This window comes from Frankliniella occidentalis, unplaced genomic scaffold, assembly GCF_000697945.3.
Source record: "Frankliniella occidentalis isolate FOCC.00 unplaced genomic scaffold, Focc_3.1 Scaffold6, whole genome shotgun sequence".
NCBI lineage: Eukaryota > Metazoa > Arthropoda > Insecta > Thysanoptera > Thripidae > Frankliniella > Frankliniella occidentalis.
In genome coordinates this window covers 1,841,465-1,853,722 of record NW_026267136.1, presented here as the reverse complement: position 1 = coordinate 1,853,722, position 12,258 = coordinate 1,841,465, and the positions used below count along the sequence as shown (strand labels likewise).

Here is a 12,258-nt window from a genome sequence, read left to right as displayed (position 1 = left end):
AGCGCGCAGAGAGCTGACCGGTCGTCAGTAACGTGGGAAACGCTCATCTCTGCGTGTGCGAGCCTCGGGGTGGTTTCAGCTCGCTCGGCAGGCGGTACAGAGTCCAGAGTGGCAAGAAATCTTTTCTGATTTACTCAAAAAGCTGTCGATGGCGATGGCCAGGGTGCGCCAAAGCAAAGGTAGACAAAAGCGCAGCGATTCTTGCCGTGCTGAGTAATACAAGTTAAAGCACCACTGAAGAGGAGGGTCGAAGCTAAGGTCTGGGTCCTCAACCCCTAAGTATATAGCGCTTTATTCTTCACACTGATAGTAGGGACTGATTGTGCACGCGTTGGTAGGTCCTTCATAGCCGCGAGCTCCGGGCTCAAATTTATGGCGGAAGCTGCGTATAAAAAAGGACATAACGTGTTGAGCCCAGGCACACCAGCTCCGGACAGCTTCTGCTTAACGTTCTAAGCGGACTGTGCCTTCTGTCAGCAGTCGGTTCGGATGAGCCGCCTGTGGCCATGTCGGTTGTAGCTACAAACAGTGTCGCGGCCTTTCGTCGCTCGCCAAGGCGCCTAACAGCCCCGTGTGAGTATGCAAACCGCCCATACGGCTGCATGCTGCTGCTGTACTATCAGCGCAGACCAGGGGCGTAGGAGCCTATGGGGCCGGGGGGTCCATGGCCCCCCCAATTTTCAGGGTTGGGGGGGCCGGCCCCCCAACTTTTGGGCCGGTACAGTTACGAAATTTAACCCTTAAACCACAGAGCAGGAGCGCATGCTAAGGTGCCGACACAGCACCTCACACGCTAGTTTTTTGTTTAATACACACTTTATAGTAATTTTAATTTATTTGAGTTACTAGTTCCTATTGTTTTTATTTAATTGATAAATAAATCATTATTTATGCATTGAACATCATAGAAGTGTTTCTTTTTTACACTTATGTATTGTATACGCAAAATAAAATAATACATGCTATTTTATCCCAGCGGACTGGGAAAACCACCCCTGCAAGGTAGGCAACCCACACGGCGTGCCCCCCCAATATTCAGGACCTTCCTACGCCCCTGGCGCAGACATTGAACCCCTCTGGCGTTCATCATCAGAAAGTGTTCAATTCTTTCTGCGCCGATAGTATAGACACTGCTACGAAATGTTCCGGGGTCAGAGGGCAGCCAACTGCCTAGCACCGGTACCGGTGTCATTTGGCAGAGCCTGTTCACAGCTTCGCCAGACCTCTCACTTGGTTCTCAAAAAGCGCCCCTCCCCCACCCCCGCCCAGGTGGAATAGGATGAGTCGTCGCAACCGTGCCAGTCGGTTGTTTGAATCTCCATCAAGTGTCTTGGGTCCGATTCAGAGGAAGACGCGTCGGGTTTTATTCAAAGACAGAGTAGGTTTAACAACAATTTTTATTTAACCAACAGGCTCCCTACATTACATATTTTGCATTTTTTGTTGCATTAAGACCAAGTTTGCTTACGTTTTCCACTTGCTTTGGGTCAAAGTGGCTTTTTACAATGTCCTAGTCTACATTCTAAACTTTTAATCATGTACGAGGAAAATTAACCATAAACATCAGTTGGGACAACAACGGTAGAAATATTATGGGCGTACAGTACTTTTCTAGCAATCGTCATAGGGTAGCCTTGCAAAAACGAAAACTTCGTCATTCGCGCAGCATCAACCGCGATGAACCGTCACGATTTCTCGCGACGCCAATATAATAAACGATGATACTGACCCACTGCAAACCCTGTTTGGAAAACACTACAGCGCATATCACAGCAATATTTTCAAAATCATTTTCCAGATTTAATGGGATAAAATTTAGTGTTAAACAAATGAATAACACGGGCGGGAGACTGAAAAGCACACTACAAATATTTCTTTAGAAAGGACACCCAAAATATACATATAATAGCAGATCATGTAAAATTTTAGTAGTAAGTTCTGTGGGCGTTAACACAATTAAACGCTCTGGGCACCTTTACAAAGAGTAAGTATCGGTTGCAGACTGATTTTTTTCTTAACAGGAGTCTGAAATGGTCATTTAAAACTGTTGTATTCATATAGGAGTATCCGGTTGATTACAATAAGCCAAAACACTCAGGCATCCATTAAGCTTCCCCTAATGGGTTTAAAACGACAGTATCTGCCCTAATATTGTTAGATTTATGAATCGGCACAAGTGGAAAAGAAAGTCAGGGCAGTATAGAATTCGGAACAAACAGATAGGGAGCATACAACAAATCATTTCAATATATTCATTCATATATCAACAATTAATAATTTTATTCTAACTTACGAATGTGAACAATACGTTTAAAAGACACGTGGAGACAACCGCCGAAATACACATCGTATTTATCACGACTATCATTAGCGACATGTACACATATCGGAATATACAATTTAAAATTTACATCACTAAAATGGGAATTTAGGTTAAGACCTCCACCTTTCTGGTTTATTGGGATGAGCAACGGGGTCGTCTTCGTCATCAGTTTTGTACTACTATGAGTGAAATTTTGACAACATTGGTTTAAGCCTTTAAAATGACAGGCACTAATAACACACCACCTAGCACCACCTGCGCTTGCATATTCGAGAGAAAATTTTGGTTGCGTTATAGAAGGCTTACTGACAAGTAAATTAAAATTGTTAGTGTTTCATACCAGGATTCCGGAAAGAAAGGAAGGGATTGTGGTGTACACATAACAGACACAAGAAAAGAACTCGTGAAAAAGATGAAGAGACAGGAGAGTTGACTGCATGTCTTGAAAAGTTTCTGTCCGCCAAGTATTAAGGTGAGAGGGTATCCAACCGTGTCTCTTATACTGCTACGACCTACACTTCTTCACTCTATGTGATTGCTAAAATTTACGGCTTATTGTATCTTGCGAGCACGCGGCTAAGGCATTTCCATGCAGAAATTATTATGCATATCGCAATGATGTCTAGCAACCTAGTTCTGCATATCGTAAATCGAGGTGATTTGGCCAGGGAAAGTCTCCATAAACAGGAAATTTTCCCAGGCCGTGTGAATATCTTCAGGAGATGTGGACTGTGGATTCACCTCAGGTGCGGCACCGAGCCTCTTTCTCCATTGCGACATACATAAATAAATACGTTGAATAAATAATATAACAAATGGGCTGTGTTCTTACATCAATGTGAAAATAAATACACAAAAATATTTACATTGTGAATAAAAAATTGAAAAACAAATAGTTTAATGAAAACCAACATTTGAATACGATAGCAGGTTAACACAAAATTTGGAATGCTGATTTGATATACATAATTCTGAATTGACATCGTTCACGGGCAAAATAGGCTCAATTCGAGAAGCTGTTGAAACGGGTTTACCCGTAGCCGCCGCAGAGAAGACCCCGGTTAACCATAGTTGTCAGTCCCGTCAGTCAGTCGTTGTCACCGCAGTCAGAGAAGTAAAAGGAGTTATCTACATGATGGGCTTTTAAGTGGAGCATGCGATCACGTCATTATTAAGAGAAAGATAAGATTTAAAATAGATTAGAATTAGGCAATTTGCACAATTTAGCCAAGATAAGAAGCCCACAGTCGATCGAAGCGAAAGTATGAGGAGACAGGATTTGACAAAGAGAAGCCAAGAAATTCACGCCATGCTTGAGAGGACGAAATGTGAAATGATCATTTGGTGATAGTAATTTCATTAACCAGCGTAAAGAGCAATTTAAAAAATTGTTTCAGACAAGCGACTAAAAAAAATATTTAAAGTTTATTATTGCTTTTGGCACAGGTACCACAGTTTCCCCACGTTTGTGAAATTGCCGCACCTTGCTCTTGTATTATGCATTAGTTCACGGAAAGATTAATTTCTCTAAAATGTTTGCAACCATAAGGCCGGTGCAATAAGAAGGCGAACATCTGATCCGGATCCCGGTTGGAAATAGTATACATAAAAAACGACAGATTTCGAGGGACCGTATTGGCCCTTCGGTACAAAAGAAAATGGAATGGAGAAGTAACCTCAAGGCACTTTAACGTGGAAAAAAGACACAATCCACTTTATAGATGGAAGGTACGGCAGTGTCCCGGCCTGGCCCGCACTCGTGGCTGCCGATATCAGCAAGAGTCAGTCGGACAACTGTTAAATGCCCTATTTACTTTCTGAAATAAAATTATTCAGGAGAACAAATGTAAGGCACGCACAAAATTTTATTCCTTCGAGTGCCAGAAGAACAATATTTTCCGTTAAAATCAAGCCGAAGCACATAAAAGAGCGGGTTATGAGAATATCTTTTACAATCTTCCTCATCACGCCTTGAGCACTGCTTCCGTTTTTTTTTGCACCACGTTCCTGGTGGTACACCGACACATAGTGGCTCAAACTCACTTAGCTTAGCAGTCAATCTTTTCCTTAACCTACTAAATAAACAAAAATAATTGGCAATGAACTCAAACAGAATGATTGAGGTCACAACATTAAGAGTGGAAAACCACTTCTTATTGTAAACAAAGTTAAAAAAATTGGATCTCTGTAATCTGTAAAGGTACTTTTCCACCATTAATAAAACAATTAAAAGGAGCTATCCGAAATCCACTGTGACATGGTTCCCAATGCGATCAAAGAAAACTTTGAGAAAGTATGGGCAAAAATGTGAATGGATCCCGTCAGGAGACTTCTTTGAAATATTCAAATTATCATTGAAAACACGCAGACCGGTAAAATCCTTGCTCAACAAAAGAAACCCGAACAATCCTACACATTGACCATGCTATCAATCCTTTTTGTCAATTTACATGAAAATTTTACTTTGTCCTAAAATTTTATAACATTTAAAAAACAACATTTTAAGGTGTCTCATAAAAAAGCGGCCCTCTTAAAATGAATTATGTCTCCATTGTATGTTCCTGGGATGTTAGGAACACTCTTAGATCACGTCCTTTCTGAGGCTCTCATTTGCCGCCCCCTTTCCTCGCCTACCAGCAGTTTCCAGCACAAAACAAATGCGTATTACTCAACATAACATGTACTCGTTTTGAGCATTGAATACTTATGACACAACGAAACACTATGAAAATATTGGTTTGATATTTGAAAAATACATTTATAGAAACATGCTGCTTTACTACACGGGCTTTAATACCATTGCAGTTGTCTATTTTGCGCTGTTGCAAAAATTATGGTCACATATGGAAACAAAAATGAGACGCGGTGGATTTTGACACCGTTCGCATCACCACGATACATCTAGTATGCACCATCAATTCCAACCTATTGTAACATTAACAGCGTTAACGGTAAATCTTATACAAAAAGTGTACAAACATCATCTTTCTCTTAACAATTCTAATTTCTAACTTTTGTTGCGGAACGCACAACGAATGAAAAATTATATTTTATAATCAATACTAAACAAAAACAACAAAATTTTATCTCCACAGTTTCAACTTTTGAACACTTCATACGTTACGAACTAAATCGCGATAAACAATCAACGCATATCAAGTCAAAAGTTACAGTTCAAAAATTACTAATTTTAAAATAAAACTAAGTACGCTTCTCTGTTTTTTTAAATGTACGATAGTGAGGTGGTTTCTTATCAGTTGACATGAAAAAAAGGAGAGTGTTGCTGCTGATGATAGCAGCTCCATCCCTCTACGTTTTGACGATATTTGGTGGTTCTGGTTCGCACGGGGCTTCGTGGTTACGGTGTTCACTGAAGTGAGCATTTGCTTTCAATCTGCGACTTTAGTTCGTTCACTTGGGTTTCTATGGAGTTCTTCAATTCTGTAAACAAACATCAACACATTTATTAGTATGGTGACATCAGCAACACATGATTTGTCGAGCGACAATCTATTTCGGAAATATTAATTAAAGAGGGACATTTTCAAATGATGCAATACGGTGTGCCCTTTAATAATAGGCCCAGTACTTTTTTTTCTTAATTTGACTGCCACACGCGCGCGTGCGGCTTTGCCTACCCGGGCTCACCACTTGCGACTCGCGGCCCACACTCACACAATGCCGTGGTGCGACATGTTGCGGCTTGGTCCGCCCCCGAGGCCGCATGGCGCCTTATGGGTGGAGCGGGTAGGCAGAACCGAGACAATGTACAACAACGGAGAGCCTAGGCAACCCAACGGACTGTCTGCTGGGGCGTGAAACACCCAGTAAAATTTATCTCAACTCCATTTCAATTTAAGAAGTTTCGCGGGGCAATTTCCGAAATAAATTTTGAGCGCACGACATTTATAAAATTGACCATGTTGGTGGTAAGGTAGCCATACCGGGTGGCTGGTTACCCCCACGCACTTCTGTAGTTATACTGCACCACACGCAGGTGTGTGTGTGTGGGCCTTGCCTATCGCCCCTGAACACCGCAACTTACGGAACGAGCGATTAGGAACCCACCCATACGTAGAAATGCAGCACAGAATAACTACAAAAGTTTGTGGGTTTATAAGTCACCTGATATAATGTAAAATAAATATAAAAGCTCAAAAATGCCTAGGTAGCGAATATACAGCATTTGTTACAAAAAGCGTTTTTTTGTATAAGATAAGCCACGAATCGTTTAGATAAACAAAGCTGATACAGTATGTAATTTTTCTACGGAACGGAAGCAAAATGTACGCCATGTAAAGCTTCTAAGAAGAATGCTAGGCATAATTCACCACCACTCTGTTTTTACAAATTGCGATTGAAATGTGGGCAGAAAGGACGCAAGCCAAAGTCTTAGAGTTGATTAATGAATAGACTGTGCATATTCTTTAGATCGAGACGGTTCTTTCCACGCCACCCCTGAAATTAATGTCAAATATCCTACTACCCTAAGCATAATAACATCCTTTTCATATATCATTTTCAAACTGAAATGATTAACAACAATCTGCCTGCGCGTTATATGCAATATTGTAAAGCAACAAAAAATCCCATGGCAATGCACACGTTTTTTTTTTTTAAATAACGCAAATGTATAATTGACTACTACCTTGGATCTTATGCAAATTATATGTAGGAAAAATGTGCAAGAAGGTGACCGCAGACAAAAAGTAAGACCACAAATAATTTTCCTGTTGCCATTTTGACTTACAGAAAGGAAACAGGCTTCTCTCTCATTTTACTTTACCGCTCAGACCAATCCTCTGTGTTTCAATCTGTTTGTGTTCAAGTGTTTATTCCTGGGGATGATCGCGTAAACATGTTGTGGATAATGTAGTGGTAAAAGCGACTGAAAATATTATACAAGTACAATTATTAGACATTAGTATGATAGTCGCTGCCATATTGTAAATGGTTTCTTTTTAGCCAAAATAGACTTAAGTTTTTCTGTGCGACAGCAAAATTACTGGAAATTCATGCCGTGATCTCCATGTAATTAACATTTAAGAGTCATTTACAGTACCAACAGATTATAATTTAGCTCTGCACGAGTACGTGTTATTTTAGTCGAAATCAGTATCGCGTCATGAATTGCTATGTTAACGAAATTTTAAAAGAGCGTTTGGTGGGGTACTCCTAACGGGCGGACAGACCCACCCAGAACACAGACACACCGAGGTAAGAACATCTAGACAGAAAACAGAAGACGGATCATTCAAGTCCGTTAGGGAAATCTCGAGGATTCGCACACACCGCTCTGCGAGATTCCCATGGAAAAAGAACGGAATGATCCTTTGAAGAGTAGTAATTGATAGATAGAAGAATGAAGACTGATAGATATACATACATATACATACATTTAGATAGAACGAGAGATAGAGAGAATGAGAGAGAATTGTTATTTTGTGGTTCTTACTGCCGCGGCCCTGGCGGGGCTGGGACTCACTAGTGAAGTCATCTTGGTCCTCGGCCTCGGCTTCACGCGCTAGCTCTTCGGGGGTCTTCTTCTTGCGCATCAGGGGGTTGTCAGGCTCGGGGGGAGGCATCTCCTGAACTTCTTCCTTCTTCTTGATGTTGTACTGCAACACGAAAATCGAGGATTCTGTCACAAACATGGATATTGCAAAGCGAAGGTTTGCAAATGTTTCAAAATTAGGAACCAAATATACGCGCCGACCAAATTGTTCGAGTTAGAATAAACAAAATTTACTTTCATGCCAAATATCTAATTGTGACAAACTGGCTACGGCGCATAAATTCCAATGTCGCGGTGAAAATTAACCCAAAGACTGAAAGAGTATTACTTTCATGCGATTTACTTTGAAAATTCAGAATCGAGTTCAGAAGCACGTACTTCAGCAAAGACGATTGCAGTAGCGTGTTGACACACTTTTCGAAATCGAAATCAAGGAGTTTCATGCAGGCACACATATACGCGCACTACTGTTGCTATTTAACTAATATACCAAAGACGCAAGACCAAGGCATCAGCCAGATTCCAATTCTTAGAAGTCATACAATTTCAATACGTGAGCATACTCATCACTTTCTAGACACACAGTCAAGTCCTCAAAACACAACTGATGCTAGTTCCGTTCCCCCTCCCCCCTCCGCGCTTCCTGTGGGGCCGCCGCGCTGAGGCCCCGCCCGGGGTCAATCTGACTCCATTAGGGAGTCGCTTTCAATTTGAGACTCCCTACTAGAGTCAATTTGACCCAGAGGGGGGTTGTTTCGCCGAGGACGACGGTCACCTGGAGGGCGTTTCCGCTGAAAGAGCGCACATTTCCATCCACTGTTGGGCACTACTCGTATAGGGAGATGAGTCTCGCTCACTCTCACTCACTCACACACACACAGAACACGCACGCTGCACTGGCCTCACCTTGTCGCGGATCTCCTGTCTCATCTTCTCGCGCTCCTCCTCCATCTTGCGGTGCTTCTCCTTGCGGCGCTCTTCCGCCTCCCGGATGGCCTCCTGCCGTTCCCGCTCGGCCTCCTCCTCCTTTTCCTTGTCATCGCCGTCGCCGTCATCGCCGCCAACGGCACCTGCGACAGAGAAACGGCCGCGTTAGCAGGCTCGAGGAGAGAGACGGCGGTTCGAAGGGTGCGTCACCCCAAAAAAACAATTACAAAAAACAAAACAGTTTACACCCTCCTAAAAAATAAGAAAAAGGGGAACAAGGAAAATCAAGAAAACACAGAAATTTATGTACGCTTGATTTTATAGTGAAGGTACCGCTCGCAGTAACCACCATAATGAACACCAACAGTTTCGCCTGTTCCACTCAGTAGTAGGGCAGGCTGCAGCTGAGCTGAGCACCCTCTGGCCCCACTCACCACCCCTCCGCTCAAGCGCTCACTATCTTTTCCCACACTCCTTCGTCGGTGGTCCAAGCCAAGCTGAGTCGCGCCCGAGCCGAGCTCGGCAGGCACCAGGAAAAAGGAACCCACTCTAAATTGCCTCACTCAATTTTGGCATTCCGAGTGTCGACAATAGCGCCTGGAATCGAATTCATTAGGGTGTAAGGGGGAGGGGGAGGAAGGGTTGTTGGAGGGTACGGAGCACGGGGCCGAGCCCCCACTGTCACCCATCACCCCGGCCCCAGCCGGCGCACAGGTGCAGTTTCATCCCCGAGGGGGCCTCGTGGGTTCGTGGCTGTGCTGTACCTCCACCCTCCACCCGCCCAGCCACCCCTCGTCCACTTCCGCCTCCGCGTCCTCAAAACGCCCCAACCCCCGCCCCCTCTCGCATTTCTTTCCCGCCCCGCGAAAAGTGCTCTCTCAATTTTTAATTGTGTTGAGGAAAAACACGACGGTATGGCGCGCGAGGCTGGGCCGCGACAAGAGGGAATTGCGCGCAGTTGTGCCCTCACCGCGGCGTAAACAGATAGTTATATTCTACACACTGAATTACCACTATTACTTAACGTTATGATTACGTAATCTACTAGTTAACGTTTAGTATTGCTAGGAAAACATTTGGTGTCTAATGGACTTTAAATTTAGACGTTTGGTAGAGTGAGATTAAGGCACAAAACATCTTTTTTCACAGCAGGCAACCGCTGTACCACCCTCTCGCCTACCACCACACCACACCCTACTCCTCTTTGTCCTTCTCCACTCGCATTGTTATCCACTTCCCACGACAGCCTATTCACCACACGACATTCCCCACCCCAACACCCCCGCCACTCTCCTCTGCTCGTCCTGTGAAGAGTCCTGCCACCCTCCCTCCCTACTACCCCCCTTCTCTCTCTTCCCCACTTCCTCCCTCTCATTTCCGCCTTGCGCTGCTGTGATCCCCCCCTCTCCGGCGGGCTTGACCTGACCTAGGTAGACATGCTGACTGTACTTATGAGGCGAGAGGGACGCGAAGGGGGCAAAAACGTGAGCGGAATTTCCCTCCTGGGTCCCGTCGCCCGGCAAAAAGGTGGTGGCGTCCGTTGCGTCGTGAACGGTTGGCGGAACCGTCGCAATAACCAGTTCCTGCTATGTCAGCAGCACTCCCCAGGCGGAGCTCTATGCTGTCCGAAATGCGGGTCGAGAAAGAGTAGTAAAGAAAACATCCGATGATACACAATCGTTTTTGTGTTTTTTCTCTCTACGTATTGAAGTTTAGGGCTGAGAGAAGAAGCAGCTTGTATGCCGCTAAGATAAAGTAACCGCCCCATAACAAAACAAACAAACACAAAATAAATTGAAAAGTTCCGACCAGAAACGGATCGTGAAAGCAGATGATACCTTGTCAGGAATTATTCTATTCCAGTCTATTACAGTTCTGTATTTAGGAGGGGACTTGCGGGGGCTCCCCAGCGGTGAAAGGGGGCTCTGGGGTGCCGCGCCCGCGCGCAGCCGACTCGGGACTCGGGCCTCCGGCTCGGCTCAACTACGCGGGGCTGCGAGGCTTGGCCCCGGCCGACGCAGCTTGGCGCTCCGACTCGTCTCGTCTCGGCCGTGCGGCGACGGGACACCGCCTCACCAGCCCCCCTAGCACAATATGACAGATGGCTGGCCCTGCTCTCGCTACTCTGTCCTTACGGAGCCGATGATACCTTTCTTTACTAATGTATAGTTATGTTTAGTTTTAGTGTAAGGTATCATCTGCTAAAAATACGGAGATGCATTTCTTACTGACTCTCGTCGCCGTCACCGTGAACAAGTGGGCGCCCAGGAAGGGATCAGGTCGCGGACGCCGCCCGGCGGCCGCGGGGCAGGCAGGCCCGTCGGCCACGGCTGCCTGGCGCGTTGCCTACCCTGCGGCCGCCGGGCGCCATGCGACGCCAGGCCTGGCTGACGCTGCTGACGCGAAGGCGGTCTTGTTGTACAACACAAATTACCGGAAACGCAAGCGTGTGAATGTCACACACTTCTATAGGTATAAGTGTACTTCTGTTCGTGCACTTAAGGGAGTAAAAGTGTGAATTTGCAAAGAAAATTTTTCTTCTTTGAAAATTTACACACTGCTTGTGTTTGAATGATGTTCACACACGTACAAGAGTGCGACATTCACTCATTGGGGTTTCTGGTGTTGTCATCATTATGGGACCCTTCCATAATTTGCCTCCGTCGACGTCGTGACACAGGAGAGTTTGCTCGCAAAGAGACCACGATGAAATGATGATGGTAAAAAAAATCCGCGCCACCGTTGGCTCCATTCCGCATCGCTTAAACGGGCGACGAGAAGGGTAAATAGTTTCAAAGAGTTGTCCCTTTTGTCACGGCCAAGCGTCCCTTTTATTGCCAAAGTCAGCAGCCGGGGCGCGCGCGGCTTTCTCTTTACAGAGAAAAAGTATTACCCCCTCCCCCCTACCCCCCGAAAAATCTTATGGCTGCGTTCCAGCTTGCGGGGGCATACATAACTCGGTGGGAGAAGCAGCAACCCGCTGGCCTGGTTGGAAAAGGGGTTGGGGAGGGGGGGGGGGGGTTAGCAGGAAGGATGGGCGGTGCCATCGCACATGGTGCCTCTCGGAATGCCAAAGCTTTGTGTGGCCGCGCCGCCGGGCCACGCCGGCCTTGCGCACACAGGGCGCCTGCCCCCTCCCCGCCCCGGGCCGAGCAAGGTACCGAGACCTTTCGAGCTGCACATACATTACGTCACGGGGTGGCCCTTACAAAAATAATCAGTACCCAAACAGTCCCCAAACGGTCTCATTCAGTCCCCAAACAGGACCCATTCAGTACGTTCGCTGTGAGACTAGTGCGCTACCCGGTCCGTTGTGCTGTGGGACTAGTGCGCTTGGCGGTCTCCCAGACGAGACCAGTGCGCGTTATTGTACGCTCGATCAGCGCCCTAGGACCCACGCGGTACCCTTCCCGGGCGCACTAGTCCCCAAAGAGTGACCGTCCCGCGCGCACTAGGGCGCGTTTAGTACTCATCGGAGGGGACTAGGGCGCAA

At 45.6% G+C, this 12,258-nt stretch overlaps 1 protein-coding gene across 3 annotated transcripts in view; it reads right to left on the bottom strand.

Annotated features, from left to right (window-relative positions):
- Positions 1 to 1,379: 1,379 nt before the first annotated feature.
- The window catches only part of LOC113218155 (complexin), a 251,472-nt gene continuing 240,593 nt past the window's right edge, over positions 1,380 to 12,258 (bottom strand). For 2 of the 3 annotated variants that reach the window (XM_052272515.1, XM_026438378.2), the window contains 3 exons: positions 8,745 to 8,908; positions 7,779 to 7,941; positions 1,380 to 5,764 (listed from right to left, as the gene is read on the bottom strand). In XM_052272515.1, the coding sequence (XP_052128475.1) occupies positions 5,691 to 5,764; positions 7,779 to 7,941; positions 8,745 to 8,908 (401 nt within the window). In that variant the 3' untranslated portion in view covers positions 1,380 to 5,690. The remainder of the gene's footprint in view (positions 5,765 to 7,778; positions 7,942 to 8,744; positions 8,909 to 12,258) is intronic. The other variant, XM_052272516.1, reaches the window with a different exon arrangement.